This window comes from Ochotona princeps, chromosome 25 (genome assembly GCF_030435755.1).
Source record: "Ochotona princeps isolate mOchPri1 chromosome 25, mOchPri1.hap1, whole genome shotgun sequence".
Taxonomy (NCBI): domain Eukaryota; kingdom Metazoa; phylum Chordata; class Mammalia; order Lagomorpha; family Ochotonidae; genus Ochotona; species Ochotona princeps.
In genome coordinates, this window is record NC_080856.1 from 23,358,005 (window position 1) to 23,377,626 (window position 19,622).

A 19,622-nucleotide genomic window follows, 5' to 3' on the forward strand; every position below is an offset into this window, starting at 1 on the left:
AGCAGGTTTATAGAGAGAGGGAGAGACAGAAAGAGAAGGTCCTCCACCTGCTGGTTCACTCCCCAAATGGCCACAATGGCCAGACCTGAGCTGATCTGAAACCAGGAGTCAGGAGCCTTTTCTGAGTCTTCCACACGGGTTCACAGTCCCAAGGCTTTGGGCCATCCTCCATTGCTTTCCCAGGCTGTAAGCAGTGAGTTAATTGGAGGTGAAGCAGCTGGGACATGAACTGGTGAGCATATGGGATGCCAGCACTTGCATGGGAGGATTAGCCAATTAAGCCATCATGCCATCCCAACCTCTTTGCTTTATAGCTAGTATGACTTTGAGTATCTTGTTATAGTGATAAATTTGGGTGGGAAATCCTCCTGGGGCCCTGAAATCCTTACCCACATATGTCCATACGTAAACCTGTGTATCTCTCCACTTCTGCTCTCTTACAACTGCCAGCAACCCCTCTCCCTCTGTCAGATCCAGGAAAAGACTCGTAGGTCTAGCTGCAGAGAAGGGCAACAGCATCATGCAGCCCAAGCACAACAATGACCGTGCTGTCCTAAAGGCAACTCTGGGCTCCAGCAGCCCCCATGTCTGCCAGGCAGCCTCCCAGCCCTTCGTCCAGGCGGCCCTGGCTCTGGGGCAGTGTGTGTGGATGAGGAGAGCAGCCAACTCCTCGCCGGACTCTCTAACAAGTTCCACGGCTCTGTTTGTTAAAGCAAAATTCCAGTGGGCTCATCCAACACATGGAAGTCAAGACCAGAAATTATATTTATCCACCCTACTGCCAAGGAGATCACATGCCCCGTGAGTCACTCCAGATGTGCTCAAAAACAGAGTCTCTGTGTGGAAGCCTGGTCCCCCAATCCCAGAGAGAGTTGGATGGAGAGAGGTGCCGACTCCCGTCCCAGCCAGGAGACAGCCGTCTGCCTCCGCCCTCCTGAGGCCAGCAAAGGGTATTTCTGCCCCTTCTGAAAGGGAAGAGTGTGTGTGAAGAACGCACAGGGAGTAGCAGCACGAACCTACCTGTGGCCACGGGGGTCCCACTGGACAGAAAGCCCACTCCTCACCTGTTGGCAAACAAAATGTGCTGGAAGACGTTGCTGCTTCTGCTGTTGTATTACAACGCACAGGCTACCGTGTCCCACAGGTGGAACAGGGGTGAGTGGCTTTTCGTTTAGTTGGTTTGATGCTCACTGTTCTTACTTAAAGCCAATTGGGCATTTGGAAGGGAGCCTGGGTGGAGGGGAAGGAAGGCAACCAGAAGTCCCACACCCTCCTATTATCTCTTTCATTGCTTTATGCTTCTCGGTTTCCTAGAGGAAGGTGGTGAGAAAAACCACACTGAGAAAAAGTATCAAAGCCGCAACTTTGGGACTCCAGTGGCTGTAGAAGGTCTCTCTTCCTGGAGCGCCATAGGGCACTCACCACTGGCACACACAATGTGGCCAGGCTCCATCCAGGTCCCTCCTGTGCTTGATGCAGCTGGGGCAGACCATCTGGAGAGCAGGTGCTGTGGCCTGCAGCTAAGACAAGGCAATGTGGGTGCTGGGAGACAAGAGGCGTCTGCCCGGGGCCCTAGGTGGTCTCCTGCCCAGAGGTACAAGCACCTGTACAAATAGGTACAGCTGGCCCTGTGGCTGTAAGGACAGCAAATCTTTAGCATCGGCTATGTGGGGGTTCCACCAGCTCCTCAGCCATCCATCATGAAAAGGAGGGTCCCACGCAAAGGCTTTTTTTCATTGCCAACTTCCTCTCCCTGAGGAGGGACCCCTCAGACTTGGGATGGTATCATTCCTTTACACTGGCTGTGCTTGGCAAACACTGGCAGCACCCCAAGTCAATGAGAGCTCACCACTCCTGGAAACGAGGGTCCCAACGTGCTGTCTACTCCTGGCCAGTCTAAACAGAGGTCTTCCCACCACCTAAAGTCAGCTGAGCTCGCTCTCCCAGAGAGAGCTGGAAGGCAGCTGGGGGCTCCTTCGGGTCAGGCTGGCAGGTGCTTCTGGAGCTCTTACAGGCACCAAGGCATGGGACGACCCTGCTGCTCCCAGGCAGTGTCAGAGAAGAAGCAGAGCAGCGAAAGGAGATGGCTCTGGAACAAAGAACAGGGGCCAGGGGTGCAAAGCCACTGTGCTGATGGCAGTTTGGGGAGCCTCACAGGGATGTTAGGGGTTTGCCCAACCTCTGAACTGAACTGAAAAATGACTGCTATCCAGAGACAAATAATGTAGTCTTTCCCCTTTATTTTCCATAATAACACTGCACACACACTCACACACACATACACACACACACACCTGCTGTTCAGATACAAACAATTGGGAAGTACAGGACAAAAGCATCTCAACGCTAGGTCCTACTGCTTACTACCTTGTCATGTTTATCAATCTTGCCTATTGAAAGGGGGTGAAAACATCCATTCTTCCTAATGGCCAGTACGTTAGAAAATAGGAAAGCAATATCTGATTGCTGCCCTACGATAAACTCAAGAGGAAAGTTCTGCCAGCCTCTGCACTGTGGTCTCTCCCAAAACTCTAAACTTCTCTGAGCTTTGGTTCACTAATGGGCAGCCGTGTGCTGTGCTGGCTTCGGCAGCACATATACCAAACATTGGATCAGGCATCTGTATGCTGTTACTGTAAAGGCCATCATTTTAAAATGGAGGTGAAAATTCTTTATAAAGGATGAAGCACTCTATACATGCCAGCTTAAACACTCCTCAGGCCCAGTCCCTGCCCGCCCAGAAAGGTCTGTCTCTGGTAGGATCACATGGATACAGAGACTGAGCCAGCAGGACCAGCACAGAGGCTGCTGGAGGCACCAGTCAGCATTGGCCGAGTGGCCCAACCCAGTGTTCAGAGTCAGCAAATGATATGGAATCCTTCCAACCCACTTCAAAACCCGGCCACGTAGTTGATTTTTTCATTTTTAACATTTTTTTCTAATTACCAAAAGGAATTCGCAAATCTTGCTTTTTTTTTTTTTTTTTAACAGATTAACTGTGAGTCACACCCAAGAACAGTTTTGGGTTTTTTGGTTTTTTTCAAATACACCATTCCTTTCACCTTCACTCTGGCTCCTATCTAACTGGAAACAGCGTGAAGATGGCTTCTCCCTAGGCAAGCCTTCTGGTCCATCTGCCACCCCCTGGCCCTTCACTCACTTCCACCTGTTCCCAACCCCCAGATCCCTGCTCCCACTTGCAGAAATGGAGGAAAACCCAGAGACATCCACCTGCTGTTCAGGGCACCCCTTTCCTTCTGCTCCCTCAGCCTTCTCTCTAGGATCCTCCCTGGGAGATGGCTGCACACCAGGACCCAGAATTGCCCAATTTCCACCCCACCAACTTGATTAAGACCCAAATGACTCACCTGTGGTTAGTGCGGCCAACCCTGGGGCACCCAATCTGCATACACACAAATGTACACCCTGCAGGTGACCTGGGGCCTAACAGCCCAGATCCTCCTGGAACACTGCTTGGGAAGGGAGGACTAGCCAGACTTCGAAAAAATTAAAATGTGTGTGTGTGTGTGTGTGTGTGTGTGTGTGTGTGTGTGTGTGTGTGTAAATATAAAGATTTATTTGGCAATCAGAATTACAGAGACAACGGGAGGTGGGCAGGAGAAGAGGTCTCCTGTCCACTGATTTAGTCCCCAGATGGACCCAGTGGCCAGGGCTGAGTCAGGCCAAACCCAGAAGCCAGGCTTTCCTCCAAGATTTCCCACGTGGGTGGCAGGGACCCAAGTACTTGGGCCCTGTTGCTTTTCCCAGGGTTTATCAGTGAGCTGGACTGGAAGCAGAGCAGCCAAAACATGAACCAGCACCCATTTGGGATGCTGCCATCTCAGGCAGCAGCCTTACCAGCTGCCAACCTCTAAAGTACACGTTTATTCATCAGTACAAATATCTATGTTTGTTAAATTGTTTCTCTTAAAAGTCATTGGATAAAGAAGGACAGCCCTTCTGTTGGGTGGAATTTATATCATTTTCAGATGTGCATGCGTGTATGTGTGTGCATAGGGCCTGTGGCCAGTGCTCAGTAAGGGAGATTTCACAAAGTACTGACAGGCTCCATGCAGAGTCATGGCCTTGGCCCTGAAGAAGCAGGAGTTGCCATCATCACCACCGCAAAGGACACCTGAGGGCGGGACCCGTGTTGCTGGATGGTCAGAGCTTAGACGCAGCCAGGCCCGGGTCTGCTGACGTCAGAGTCACGCCCTCCACATCCATCATCTCTCCACTAGGCCTGGGCCACCCTCCTACCTCCTGCATCTTTCCAGCCAACAGCAGCTCCCCACAGAAGCACTCCAGGGAAGCCCAGCACTCAGGGCCAAGACCCTGGCTTGCTCAAAACTGTACTGGAGTCTCAAAGGGCTGGCCCGGGAGCCAAAAAGGAAGCACCGTCAGGAGGACCTGGTGAAAGGTCTTCTATGAATGAGAGCTTTTCCCTCCACACTCGCTGTCATTTCTGATTCATTCAAAATCCAGTTGTGTTTTTGGCTTGAGATGATCTGCAGTTTGAATCCTTTCCAACAGCCTTTCCAGGACGAATGTTAGGCAACAGTTAAGTGGAAACTGGGATGAGCCTTAACTGCTCTCATGAACATATTTTGAAATGGGAAGAAAGAAAAAGAAAGTGATTTTTAACACAAAGAGAAGGTCAGGCCACCACACAGGGCAGGCCACTCTGTTAGGAGCACCTCTGGCTGTACGGCAAGGCAAGAAATCTTGGAAGAGATGCGGTGTGGGGAAAGAGCAGCAGCCTTCCCTGGGAGAAGTTACAAGTTGCTTCTCGCCAGCCAGAACAGGCACTCCTCCGCGATAAGGGCAGGATGTTGCTGGAGGCAGATGTCAACATTTCATTTCTGATCATTAGCCAGAAATCCTAACTGCAAATAAACTCACAATCACCCTGGTAGAAAAAGAATCATGGGTAAAGCACACTGATGGAAAACAATGGAGTTTAGTGACACAGGTAGATAATGTGTTTCTACAGAATCATTTATTCATTCAGCAAACGGCAGTGAACAAAATGCTTGCCATTGAGAATACCACAGTGAACAAAAAAGACAAAGTCCCATACCTTCGTGGAGACAGATGGTAAATCCATAGATTGGAAGATGGCAGATGTATGAGTACGTATAAATTAGATATAATGCTTGTAGGATGATAATAAAATAGGCATAGAAGTTAGAGGATGCTGTGATCACAGGCAATTGCTTAACTCACAGCAGCACAGCACTGCCCCAAGCAGAACATTTCCATGACAGCAAATGTGTTCGCTCTTTCAAAATTAACTAGAGTTCCCCTTCCTGTGATTATATAGAACTGCAGATTGACCAGTCTGGGCAGATGCACCTGCAATAAAGACAGCATTGGTCATCCTCTGGGCGAGACTAGGTTTTTTTTTATTGCATTTTATTTTTTTAATTAATTACATTGCATTATGTGATACATTTTTTATGCACTGGGATTCCCCCCGCCCCTCCCCTCCCCCTCCCCCCACGGCGGATTGCTCCACCTTATTGCATTTCCATAGTTCAAATTCAGTTGACATTCTTTCATTGGAGGTATTTACCAAGCATAGAGTCCAGCATCTTATTGTCCTGGTAAGTTCAATGGTTTCTTGGTGAGACCATCTCTGGTCTGAAGGTAGAGCCGGCAGAGTATCATCCCAATCAATTAAAAGCCCCAACATAATATTTCCAACCATTTACAACATTGTGGCATTAATTGACATGGTATTGATTAACCAATATGTTAATAGGAAAATGCAGGTTCTCAAACACAACCTGCGACCTCTTCATAGACATTTCAATTTTGGTTTATATTCACCCGTGTTCTATACACCTTAAAATGGCCTAGATTACTGTTCAGCTGTCTCATGCCTATTTTAATTTTAGTCTTTAGCAGTTTATAGCATTGAAGCATGTTTTAGCTGAACCTGGCTGCTTTTCAGGTGGTCTAACTCTATAATTCTAACAGGATATATGTCAACAGTTTAGGTGAGCATGTTTAGGAGGGGTGTGCAGAGAAATCTTCACTACCCCAGTGAGGAGTAACTAATCTTTGTGTCCCACCCAGTGAGTTATAAGTGCATCCCCACTGACCGTATCCTGTCTGTTTCTAAGCTTTCCTTGTTCTCTGTCTATCTATTCTAGTTTTGTTTGTTTGTTTTGAGGGGTTTCTGGAGCACTCCTGATGGTTATTATGAGAGGGGGTGGAGACCCAAAATTGGAAGCAGGCAAGGTTTTTGAGACTGGGTTTTGAAGTCTAAAAGATCTGGATTTTAATCCTAGTTCTTCCTCAAACAAATTAGTGGCCTAGGGAAACTTCCTCAGCCTGCCAGAAAAGCGCAAGATCCACTGACCGGCATGTGGTGCTCCAAGACTTCACCCAACAACAATCATTTGAGGTCCAAAGTCATCTCTCACCAGAAGACGCAGACAACGTGCTGTTTTTACCCATTAATCACCAATCACGATGCCCTGAATCCTGCTCCTGGATTAACCTGGTCCAGGGGGCATGACCTTCAGCAGGTGAATCCCTTGTTGTATGCTGGTGGGTGCCATGTTTCACAAATACAGGAGACTGCAGGAGAGTGAGCAGCTCTCAGCTTCCCCGCTCCAGGGTCAGCCTGTGCTGCAGGCTCTCATAAAAACCAATGACATTCACTTCAAGTATCCCCCAGAATGGCCACTCTCAGGGGCCCTCATGGACACAGTCACATCCTGGAGAGGACGCTGGGGTGGGGTGTCTCCTGAGAAAGGCTGAGTTTGACGCTGAGTGACAGGCACACCAAGTCTGTGATTCTGATGACAACGCTCCGGCAGCCTTGGCTGAGGCTCTGTGCTCGGGTGGCCTGTGGTGAGCAGGAGCTTAAGACAGTCTCCATCAGTGTGGGAAACAGAAGGGCCGAGAGGAAAGCCCAGAAAAGCTTGCGGTCGCCAGGGTAGTGATTTTACTTTGTAATGTCTAACTCATGGCTTAAAGGTCATTTCCAACATCTGCACTGAGGCTGTGCTCAGAGCTCTGCAACACCTGGACCCCAAGGTCACACAGGAGAAGCCCAGGCCCCTCCTCCCCACCCTCCCCAGGCTGGCTGACCCACGGAAACTGCTCAGGTTGATAGAGGGGGTGGGACGAAAAGCAGGTGGAGTGGATGCTGGAAGTACATGGAGATAGAAACGGAGAACAACTATGCATGGTGCTGCCTGGGTAGCTCCCTGGGAAGCTGGGCTGTTTTTCTTAATGTTTCCAGCTTCGCCCCTGTGTGGACAGCTCAGAGCTGGCCAGCCCTTTTCTCCCCACGGGCATGTCTGGCTGTGTTAAACCTTCCTTGATATTAACAAGAACATCTCAGGGTGCCCGGACATTTACTTTTTCATCTCTGTAGATTAAAACAAACAAAAAATCATTAATTTATTTGAAAGGCAAAGTGACAGAGATAATGTGAGAATCTGAGAGAGAGAGAGGTTTTCTATCCGTTGGTCCACTCCCCAAATGACCAGCACAGCCAGAGCTGAGCTGCACTGAAGCCAGGCACCTACAACTCCACCTGGGTCTTGCACTGAGGTGGTAGGGGCCAACTTAGGCTGCTTTCCCAGGCAGCAAACTAAAACAAAAGTAGAGTAGCCAGGAACTCACATTTGCACTCTGATACAGGATGCCAGCATCACAGGCAGCAGTTTAACGTGCATCACAACACCAAGCCCACTCTGTGTTCTGATGTCACCCTCCATTGAGCAGTTTCTCACCCACCACCTCCAACATCTGCAGGGCAGAAGGATCTGTCCTCTCCAGGTCTCATCTCACTCAGGGAGTCAGACATGGGCAGCTGCCTGCCCCAGGGCCAGCTACACTCCAGCCACCTGTCAGGGCAAAAACACCCCCACCTCTGCCAATGCCCACAGTCAAAACAGCTTCAGAAACATAAAAGCAGTTACTGCTGGGACAGTGGACCAAGGCAGGGGAGGCAGGGAGCAGAGAAGGAGGGAATCATCTTACGGATTCCTGTGCTCATCACACATACCTTCTAAAGCAAGAGCCTTCATCCAAACTGGATACTGGAGCCCTTTCCAAGGATCTCCCCCCAGAGGACGGCGTTACTAGGTAGGGGGACAATGGTGTTACCGGACCCAGCATTTGGAAGCATTTGCTTCTAGACCCTTTGAGAACTTGGGGTTCATCTGAAGCAAGAATGCTACAGCAGCATTGCTGTATGCAGGCAAGAAATGGAATAAAGAAGATACAGGGCAAGGGCGGAGAGTGGCTTCCTGGGAAGCAGGAAATGTGCCAGGCCCCTGGTTTCATGTCCTACTAAGCAGAAACCAGAGGCCAAGTCCTCAGCCTCCTTGTGCTTCAATTTACTGTCTCCAAGAACATGATGCCCTTGGCCTCTTCAATGACCCTGGTAGGCCACAGTGGAGTGCACTTTGAACTGTTTTATGGTAGAAAGACACCACTTGCTTATCTAAAATCTGGACAACTCAGTGGTCACCAATTCTGGCATCCTGGCTGCCATAAGTACCCGGGAGATGTCAAAGTTCTCATGCCACCCCTCCAGAGAACCCCATAAATTGGCCTGGCATGTGGTCTCAGACATTTGGGGCTGTAAAAATTCCCAAATGGTTCCACAGCAAAGTCAATGTGGACAAGCCCTGGGCTCGGCTGAGATCAAACACCTAGCAGGGACAGCGGCTTCTGTACCACTTCACCACCACAATCGGGTCCTTCTAATGAGGACAGCGGTTCTCCCACCTTGGCTGACACTAGAAGCACCCGGGAAGATGGAAAACACCATAATGACCCCACTGCACCCTAGTTCTCTGCAATCAGGATTCCAGAACGGGGACTCACAGAGCAGTATTGTTTTGTTTCTGCTTCTATTTTTGCGTGATTTTTTTTTTCTGATGATGATGTTTACATATCAGGGTGGGAAGGGTGGAGGATCAAGAGATAGTAGGTGAGACCATTGATGACACGTTTTATTTTTCTTCTTCCTGTATATGGGGGAGAGGAGGATACAAGAGAAAAAAACCACGCCCAGCCTCCCAACTGCTGCATTACCTAGGGGATGGGGAACTGCCGCCCAGTGTCATCCAGAGCAGCATTTTTCAAAGATATTCTACGGGTATCAACCAGTGGAGTAAGAGACACCTGCACACACACACACCCAGCTCCTTCTAAAACCACCGAGGCAATGGGTAAACAGAGGCAGAGCCCTAGAGTTGAGATTCTACAGGAAGTTGCTTCCCTTTCTGGCAAAGAAAGCAAACTCAGCTAAGACTGTGGACTAGGAAATACTGCTCTGGGGTTCTCAGGCTCCTTCCCATGCTGGTCACACTGCTGGCCAAGGCATCTTTTGGAGCAAAGATTCCACCAGCCAACTGCTAAGCCCAGTGCACGCCCTGGAAGCCTGCCAGGCTCTGCCAGGACAAGCAGGAGGACAAACAATAAGGCATATGGATCTCAGCCCCCAGGGATTGTAAAAAGCTACCTCTAACTAGCACTTTTGGAAAAAGTGGGAGATTCCTACCAAGGGGCTTTTCAGGAAAGTTCTTATAAAGTTGAAGCTATTTAGTCTTGCACCCCTTCTGATGGAAATCCTTCTAAAAGGCCTGACAAGGTCCTTGTCTCCTGTCACAGAGTCCGCTGAAGCTTTTCTTCATAACTCAAAGCACTGTCACTGACCAGCGGAGCTGCCATTGGCGGTACTACAAACTGTGCTTAGCACTCCTTCGGGGGCGTCACTCTACAGTCTCAGATTCTTGGTTGTTTCCTCAATTTTCTAGTAGGTCATGATCAAGTGTCTTGAAGAAATTGCACCTATTACGCCTTAAAGCCTCACCTTGCATCCATCAGGATCCAATATGGGTGTTGGTTCATGTCCCAACTGCTCCACTTCCCTTCCAGCTCCCTGCTTGTGGCCTGGGAAAGCAGTTGAGGATGGCCCAAAGCTTTGAGATCCTGCACCTGCTTGGGAAACCCAGAAGAAGCTCCTGGCTTTGGATCAGTTCAGCTCCAGCCATTTCGGCCACTTGGGGAGTGAACTAGTGGATGGAATATCTTTCTCTGTCTCTCCTCTCTGTAGATCTGCCTTCCCAATATAAATAAATAAATCTTTTTTTAAAAGAACAAGAAAGAAAGAAATTGCACCTGTTCTTCCCAGCTGACAGCATACTTAGCAGTCACTGCTGCTCATCAGGGCTATTTGCTGCCAGCCTGATAGATCTCAGAGAACTTCAGTTTCTGAACATCATTCCAATGCTCTAAAACACCCTATCTCCCCACTGGCTGGTCCTCCATCAGTTCCTCACTCTGGATATCCGATCTCTTTCTGCAACCCGTGGGATGCAAGCTGGACAAATCATTGAGGGCAGGCTGAATGCATTCCCTAAGCAGGGCTCCCTGGGGGAAGCTCTGAGCTGGGCCTCACCATTCCCTGAAGCCAAGATTTGGGGTCTGGTGACCGCTCTCCCCTTTTATTTTATCTGTGTTTAGATTCTCATCAGTTGCATTTTGGAGGCCAGGGTAGTCCTGATCCTTGATGAAAAGCGTTGAGAATAAATATAAGCCAGTGCTATGTAATCTGATTAAAAAAATAATAATAAAGCACTAAAGTGTGTTGTGCTATTAGGGAACAGCATAAAGATACTTCAAAAAGCTTGTGGAAAACTGTATTAACGGATAAGCTGAATTTAGGGCAAAAAAAGTTTTGAAATCCAATGCACCAATTTTTTCCCCACACACATTTTCCATGAACTTCTTGAAGCCTCACATACACATGGATTTTTAAAATGGTTTGCCCCGAAGTAGACTTAATTCCATTTTCCATGAACTCTGAGGAACCCTCCTATTTCTGGGAACTCATCTCTGAATTTAGCACTTTTCATTGGGTTTCTATTCTGCTTTCTCTGTTTTAGTATAGATTCCTCAACGTACACATATGCCCAGGCACATGCATGTTTCAAAATTTTCTCAAGTGGGTCTGATGAGTAGCGGGTCTGAAGCTACTGCAGTGCCTGACACAACTGGGAGCTTGGCCGGACAAGCCAAGGGACTCCATGCCCACACAGTACACTGTGCCATGGCTGTCAAGACTCACTGGCCGCCTTCAAGGCTGAGCAGGTGGAAGCGCAGTGTGGATTCAGCCTCCCAAGAACTCACGTTTTGTCTCTTCCAGCCCTGCTCTTCCCTGCTGCCCATCGGCCGAAGCGGTCCTCATCCATGCCCCTGAACCCAGTCCTGCAGACCTCCCTGGAGGAGGTGGAACTGCTCTACGAGGTAGGCAGAAGGAGGAGTGATCGACCTGGGTCACCCCGAGGCACCTGTGCCCTCGTGATCCTGTTCAGAGAAGCAGTGATCTTCCAGGGACCCCGAATATGAGTGGCTCCTGCTGCTGTGGGGAGTGGCCTATACTCACCTGTGGAGGTCACCCAATCCTGTCCATCCCACAGTATTTCTAGAGCCTTCTCTCCATTCCCACCACTGCTAGGTATAAAGGCATTAAGAATTCAGTCAGGGCAAATCAGACTTCAGATATGGCCCAGGGATGCCACTGCCAGCTGCGAAGCACCAGAGGATGGCAAATTTCCAAGCAAAGATTTTGAGGCAGGACCCTTGGTAGTGTCCAGGAATTGCCAAGGCAGGGTTTAGGTACAGATTGTCTGTGAGATGCCACCTTCTGGGGTAGCAATGTTGCCAGGCTTCCGTGCTTACACGACTAGGCTTCTGGAAGCCCAGGACACCCTGCTCTCTTTGGCTCCCACCACTCCATCCCTTCAAACTACAGGGCACACTGCCGTTCTTCCATCAAGCCGGCTCTGGCCCAAGATGTGGGCCTCACTGGTGAGTGTCACTTCTCTACCATGTGATCTTGCATAAAGCCACCATCCTTCTCTGGGCCTGGAACTCCCAGCTATTAACGAGGGTGTTTCACTGTGACCCCTGCATTTCTCCTCTGGCTTTCACATGCTCCTCTGTACCGTGTGTGACTGTGGGGTTAAGGAAGACAGAGGGCACCATAGCTACTTAAGCAATAGGGCCATCTCCTCTGCTTCCCAGACATACCAGCAGGAAGCCAGATCAGAAGCAGAACAGCCAGAGCTTCAAGTTTCCAAGTGGTGGCTTAACTCAATATGCTATAGTGTCAGCACCCCCAGACTTATGTTTTAAGATTTATTTATTTTTATTGGGAAGGCAGACATACAGAGAGGTAGACAGAGAGGAAAATCTTCTGTCCATTGATTAACTCCCCTAGTGACCACAACAATGCGAGCTGAGCCGATCTGAACAGCCAGGAGCTTCTTCCAGGTCTCCCACATGGGTGCAGGATCCCAAGATATTAGGCCACCCTCAACTGCTTTCCCAGGCCACAAGCAGGGAGCTGGATGGGAAGCAGGGCTGCCAGGATTAGAACTGGCACCCATATGGGATCCGGCATGTTCAAGGCAAGAACTTTAGCCACTAGGACATGGCGCCGGGCCCCAGACTCATGTTTTCAGAAGAGAAAAGAGGGTATCGTGGAGGAAGGAACAGAGCAGCGGGAAGATGGGGACAGAAGGAAAGCTAGGATTTGGAATATCCTGGGGCGTGTGGGAGGCTCCTGCTGTGAGCCTGGTCCTGCACAGGGAAGCAGACCAGGGCCCCAGCTCTTCCCTTTGGCAGGCACAGAGAGAGGAGACCAGTCCCTGTAGCCCACCCAGGTCCTCACACAGTTCTCTTCGCCCTTCAGATTCTCGGATTCTACTTTTGGAAAGTACCCAAAGTAGTCAGTGTGTGCATCACACAGTATCTGGTGGGTGCAATGGACAAAGGAAGGGACAAAAGGGTCCCGGACCCTAGAAGCAATGAGCGGCTACCTACGTAGCGGCTATGTGCTTGTCCCCAGGCTAGCTGTGGTCGGACCTGCCTCCCTGACCTCTGCAGTTGCCCCTGAGGAGTAGCCCTCCTGACCGGTCACCTTGTAGACAGGGAAGGCAAGGCTGGGAGGCTTAGTGAAGGAACTGTCCCCCGTTACACAGGCACAACTGGAACCCAGAGCCTTGGACTGCAAAGTTCTTTACCCAGCAGCCTCCCTAAGCAAACGTGGGTGGTGAGGGAGGCAGCTGTGACCACCTGCCCTCAGGTCTTTCCACCTCCCATGTTTCTCCCCAGTTCCTGCTGGCCGAGCTTCACATCAGTCCAGACCTGAAGATCTCCATCAAGGACGAGGAGCTCGACTCCCTGAGAAAGGCCTCGGCCTTCCGCACAGTCTGCAATGACGTCATCCCCAAGCGCCTCCCGGACATCCGCAGGCTGAGCGCCAGCCTCGCTGGCCGCCCGGGCATCCTCAGGAGAGAGGACTTCGAAAGGACCGTGCTGACCCTGGCTTACACGGCCTACCGCACCGCCCTGGCCCACGGGTATCAGAAGGACGTCTGGGCCCAGTCGGTGGTTAGCCTCTTCCAGGCGTTGAGACAGGACTTGCTGCGGTCCTCAGACCCCAGAGCATCTCCCTCGGAGCAGGCACCTGCACACACGGCAATCCAGAAAGTCTGAGTTCTCTTCCCCAGCTACAAGGACTAGCAGCAAAACACACGCCACCCACACACACCACCAGAGAGAAGAGATGCCCCGAAGCTCGTTGTCTCCACAGCTTCCTGACAAACACGCCTGATCCACGGCTGGGAGAGAGGGCTGCAGGGGGGGCCAAGATGGCTCCTGACGCAGATGGTTTGAGGACCTGCGCTTCAGCTCAGCGCCATCACTGGACACGCCCGGGGGAGGACAGAACTGGAGAAGGGGTGCGGGCAGAAGGCTGGGCATAGCCTCAAGAGAGGAGACAGAAGCCTCGGGCTGGGAATGTCTTTCCAGTAGTTCTAAAACAAATATGAAAAAGTGAAAGAGCCATACCCTAAATAAATTCATTGTGAACCAGGGATATATTACTGAGCTTTTCCAAAAACCATCGGGAAGAATCAGTTGGAAAATCGGTAGTTTCATGACCTGTATGTCTTAACTCACCTTCTCTGAAAGCTGGGTCTGCTGGTAAAAGTGCTGGCCCCAGCACCCAGGCTTCACCGTCTCCATCCGAAAACAAGTTGGCATCTCGAAATAATCAGGTACTCCAAATAAAAATGAATTCCGGGCAACCAGATTTGACCTTAGCAAATGCCAACATTTCTGTCTCAGAAATATTGATTTAAATTGATTAAGTATTGCTTTAAGTATCTATTTATACTATAATATGAAAAGCTTAAGCTTTTCAGAGAATCATCAGAAACTTCCTAATGTAAAAGCTAATAAGATAATCTCTAAGATTCCTTCTGTCTTTGCTATTCGTACAATCATTTAACTGTGAGGGACTCCCAGAGGCCTGCGGGACTATCTGTCAGGCCCTGTAAGCTCAGGTCTTGCTTGCTGTCTGCCCAATTGTTTTTTCACCGCCTCCCTTGCTCACTGATAGGCATTGTAATCAAGCTAACTTGCACCATCCAATGCATTCTTCCTTAGCTGCCATGGCCTAAAGATTAGATGGTGAGATTTATTCTCATTCTATGTTAAACAAGACCTAGAGAGTAAAGGCTCTGCCAGCAGTGAAGCACTTTGATTCTTTTTTTTTTTAAATATTTATTTATTTCCATTGGAAAGTCAGACATAGAGAGGAATATCTTCTGTCTGTTGATTCACTCCACAAGCGGCCACACAGCCAGAGCTGAGCTGATCCAAAGCCCGGAGCCCGGAGCATCTTCTGGGTCTCCCACTTTAGTACAGGGTCCCAAGGCTTTGGGCCGTCCTCGACTGCTTTCCCAGGCCACAAGCAGGGAGCTGGATAGGAAGAGGGGCAGCTGGGGTACAAACCAGCACCCATATGGGATCCTGGCTCGTTCAAGGCGAGGACTTTAGCTACTAGTCTACCGTGCCAAGCCCACACCCTAATTCTAATAAGGGCTCCCCACAGCACGAAGATGGGCTGGTTTGGGGCAAGTGTCTGGAGCTGAAGCTGTGGGAAGTCTGATCTGTGGATGAGTGAGAGTCACTGGGCTATATTCAATGCTGAGAAGGATGTGCAGTGATTGCCGTGTGGTCAGAAGGTCAGGACGCCGAAGCAAGCTTTGCCTGTCAGCACAAGCACGTGGTCTTGGAGAAATACTAGGATGCAAAAAGATGCTCTGCATAGCTACAGTTTTGCAACGTGCTGCTCTGTGGCTCAGGAGAGCAGTGACGCACAGCTGCTTATCCCCTGGTCATGTTGTTTTCTTAGCACACTCAGGCACAGAGTCTGCATCTCAGTTTTTGCTCTGTTTTTGATTGGCAGGGTTACTCTGCTCATCTCTTCTCATTCAAGCATCTCAGCCACTCTATTCAGACCCAGTTCTGAATAGCTTTGCATCTGTTTCCCTTTTTTTCTAAGATTTTTTTTATTACTAGTAGTATTATTGGAAAGATTTACAGAGAGAAGGAGAGACAGAGAGAAAGATCTTCCATCTCCGGGTTCATTCCCAGGTAGCCACAACAGCAACTAGAGCTGAGCTGATCCAAAGTCAGGAGCCAGGAGCTTCTTCTGGGTCTCCCACATAGGTACAGGGTCCCAAGGTTTTGGGCCATCCTCGACTGCTTTCCCAGGCCACTAGCAGGGAGCTGGATGGGAAGTGGAGCAGCCAGGATTAAAACCGGTGCCCATATGGGATCCCGGACATGCAAGGCGAGAACTTTAGCCACTAGGCTACTGCGCTGGGCCTGCATCTGTTTTTTGATACATCTGCAGGCCCCTTCTGGTTGACTGGTTTTCCCTCTCTCTCCCTGCTCATCCATCCCTCTATCTTTCAGTCTCCTTTGATTAAAATCGACCTACAGACAGGACTCTGCCTGTTTCTTTGCACTCTCCCTGGATGTGGGATTGGGAGGTAACCAACATTGACCTCAGCTGATAGACACAGTGCAGTTAGTCTGGCATCCCTACTGGGATCTCAGCACTTCTTGTACCCCAATCTCTTGAGCCCGGTCCTCACCAACTGTGTTATGACAAATGGTTGCTTCCATGGCAGAAGACCTGTGAAGAGTCAATCCCAGGATCACGGGTAGCAAGAGCAGTCCACTCATCCAGCAACCAACAGCTGAGGGCACTTTTGGAGGCCTGAATTGATGTGGCAATCAGTGACTCAACAGAAAAAGAAGAAATGACCTTTATAACAGTGAAAACTTCATTTACAGCAATGAGATTTTTAAACACTCTTTTAGTCTAAAGGCAGATTTTTACCCTAGGAAACATTTATAACAATTACTTTATTGAAAAAATAAAATATTTTATTCACCATCCCTCTCACGCCCCCCCCCCCCAAAAGAAAGTACTCTGCTCCTTGGAACAGGAATTAACATAGCAAGTAGTTAAGACACGCATGTCCCATACTGGAATGCCTGAGTTTGATTCCCCACTCTGGCTTCCTGCCAATAAGCATTGTGGGAAATAGTGGTGATAGCCCGTGTACTTGGGTCTCCATCTCCCACCTGGGACACCTGGATTATGCTACCAGCTCTCGGGTCCAGCCCCAGCCCCAGTCCCAGCCCCATCCACCAACCCCTGGCTGTTGCTCTCACTCTCGCTCTCCATCTCTCCCCTCTTTCTCACTCATCTTCTGCCCTTTGAATTAGTTTTTTAAAGTCAGTCTTAACCCAGTGAACAGACAAAGCAGAACGAGTAGAAACAGACCCCTCCAACTTGGCCACATGCGGACCATGCTCTCCACAACCACAGCGGGATTGCATTCTGTCATCTTAACTCATAGAATAACCTGAGGGTGTGATGGTCACAGTGGGACCTTGTCTGTGATTTATGGACTTATTTCTGCCATTTCTATGCTGCCAGAAAATTGAATGACCTCAACCCCTGACGTGTCCCTATTGCTGGGAATCCCTCGGCCATCTCCAACATCACTTAAGAGGCACAGAGAAACATCTGAAACTTTCATTGCCTTGTCATTGCACCTTGAACTGAATGAAAAGATAATCACCCAAGTGGTAAAATCAAAGAATTCCACAAATAAACAAAACAGATTCAAAACTAAATACTCATTAAATGACTTTGTACAACACCCTTTATTTTCTTAACCCACTTAAATATCTTAACATTTCTTGTCATTAGAGTTAAAAAAAAAAACCTGCTAAAAGTTATCATCTTAACCAATGTCAATGGTACGATAATGTGAACTCAATGAAGGGGTCTTTAGAAAGCCTGTGAAAATGTGTATTGTGAAAAAGCCATACATCAGATTTCAAAAGTTTTTCACACTGAAATAAACATCCTTTAATTCCATTTTCCATGACCTTTTTGAAGCATTCCTACATGCACACAAGAGATCTAGGGCTTTTTCAGCCTCCATCCTTCCATTTGGGGCTGCCAGAGGTTGACCACTTTGGACCTCCTGCAGAAGTGGACTCGGATTCACACTTGCTGAGACAGTGTTTTCATCGTGAAAAATGTGTGGAGTCTTGAAGGAGAACTAGTAGGCCTCCTGTGTCATTTGCCTCGCCTAATGCTATTTAACAAATAGTCCTTATGGCATCATAAAAATGCCGTGACTGTGTTGTCACTAAACCGTCTGGAATCTTCGTTATCTCAGATGATCGCACCGAGGAATTTGAAGTTGCTTTACTTGGACAGCAGATGTTGGCTTCCACAGCTGTTCATCATCATCTAGTCTCTTTCACATTTGCAGCCAAAACACCACGCATACGATATTATTTATTTTAAGTTTCAAAATCATGACAAGAACGAGGCCAGAATGTAGTAAATACAGTAACCAGTCCTTTTAAAGAAATGAATCATCCCAACCAGCCCTACAATGGTGAGAGAATTTCAAAGCCAACCTGGGCTTGCTGCAGATACACGTGCCTTTGAAGTCCAGAAGAACTGGTTCTGGGGGATTAATTCCCTCGGCACTTTATCTTCAGCCCAGGGGATCGTTTCCAACTGGTGTGGCTGTACACCTTGGAGAGGTACCATTCCTTGCATTCTGCAAACTCAAGAGCTCATGGGTTTCACAACCCCTTGACTCTCAGAATCTCCAGGCTCAAAGCAGTGCTGTTAAGGACCACCCCTTAGAAAAGGGTTGGGGTTTTCTTCTTTTTTTTTGTTGTCCTTGACTCAAAGCCACAGTCATTCCTGAAGAAAGAGCTGACAGTTTCTCCCAGCCTGGAAGCAGAAAGAGTTCTAGAGTGATAACTGCTGTTGAACTTGTCAACTTCCCTTCCCTCCCACCTCCTCCCTGTATGCCAACCCAAAAAGGCCTTCTGCTTCCTTGCCGAAAAAGAACATCTCAACGCCTACCCGAGTCAGAGGGCCTGGGGACATCTGGGCTGGAGGTGCCTCTGGAATGAGGCTGGAATCTAGCATTTTCCAGAGAGGCCTTCCCATCCTTCCCTAAAGGGTCTGGAGTCTCCGGGGCAGGCTCACATGGGGGCAGACCCTCTCCCCCCCCCGCCCCCGGTGCTGGAGCAAACAAGAAGTCTGAAAGGTTTGATACTGTGCTCTGTGGGCAAAACCCTCCAGCATCGCTGTGGCCTTTTCCGCTTCCATCAGGTGCAACATCTTGCTAAGTACTAGATCAGCAGGTGGCCCTCGCTGGGAAAACTCTGAATCCTATGCCCTGACACAAGAAAGCAGTGCTGTGGAAAGCAGGATTGTGTTTCCAAGGATGGTCATCACTCCAAACCCTAGGATGTTTGGGAAACTGAAAAAATAAGCTTTGCAAGCTGCCTAGGTTCTGCAGAATCAGCAGGCCCCTGCTGTGACCAATCAAGAAGTGCCTCTGGCTGAGATACTGGCTCATTCTTTTCAACTTGCTGATTGGATTTCAGCAAGGGGTGGAGCTACAGCCTCTGTTCTGGCTTCCCATTGGTGAAGGACAGTTTAAGGTGGGCCTCCAGCAAGTTTTTGTCCTGTGACAAAAAGGAATGTCTTGGGGATTTTCTGCTGCTCTGGAGGCCTTGGCTCAAGGCAAATTCGAAGTAGGAAACCAATTGGGAGGAAAGAAATTTGCAAAGAGTTCAGGTGTCAGGGCCTGGGAGAGACCAGCAGCCCCATCCAAAGTCGGCCTGCACTTCTAACAAACTCTGCTTGTTTTAAGGGAAGGGGCTACTAGATTTTGACTGACAGCGGGCACAGGTAGGCTAGCAAACAGGTGCGCCTCGCAACAGGCCGGCACTGGGAGGCAAGATGATGGCCAGCACAGTACGCGCCTGGCATTTTTGACTTGGTAAAGATTTTAAATGATTTCTTCAAGCCCCAGCAGCAGCTGCGGAGGTGTCATTTAAACTGCTTGAGCGGGTTCTTGCGGACCCCCAGAATGGAGTTACTCTACAGCTAACCGAGCGCCGAGGAGCCCGCTATGCCCCCATTTATAATTTTTTCCCAGTTCCTTTTTGCTGGCCATAAAACCATGCTCATCAATCCTACCTAAAGCCAAAGGCAAGGAGCCCAGGCTTTTGTTGAAACCAGGGGTATAAACTGCCCTCCTGCTCTGCCCCAGAGAAGGACTCCTGGGAGCCAAGAGCTAAGGTGTAAGACGTCTTTCTGCACCCGGAGCCGCGCAGAGCCGAAAGTCAAGGAGTACCGCCAGCTGAGCGGGTCCGAGGGGAGCAGC

The 19,622-nt window shown here is 49.3% G+C and overlaps 1 protein-coding gene across 1 annotated transcript; it reads left to right on the forward strand.

The window, feature by feature from the left end:
- The first annotated feature begins 1,012 nt into the window (after positions 1-1,012).
- On the forward strand, positions 1,013-14,137 carry FAM180A (family with sequence similarity 180 member A). Its single transcript, XM_004594484.2, has 3 exons — positions 1,013-1,155; positions 11,183-11,283; positions 13,156-14,137. Exons 1-3 carry the CDS (start codon positions 1,080-1,082, stop codon positions 13,537-13,539), a joined length of 561 nt encoding a protein of 186 aa, XP_004594541.2. The 5' UTR covers positions 1,013-1,079; the 3' UTR covers positions 13,540-14,137.
- Positions 14,138-19,622: the final 5,485 nt, after the last annotated feature.

Excerpts from the sequence above, each read along its gene's own strand:
- FAM180A (XM_004594484.2), top strand. The coding sequence starts at position 1,080 with ATGTGCTGGAAGACGTTGCTGCTTCTGCTGTTGTATTACAACGCACAG. Across the intron at positions 1,156-11,182 it reads GTCCCACAGGTGGAACAGGG|CCCTGCTCTTCCCTGCTGCC; the intron begins GTGAGTGGCTTT and ends TGTCTCTTCCAG. Across the intron at positions 11,284-13,155 it reads AGGTGGAACTGCTCTACGAG|TTCCTGCTGGCCGAGCTTCA; the intron begins GTAGGCAGAAGG and ends GTTTCTCCCCAG.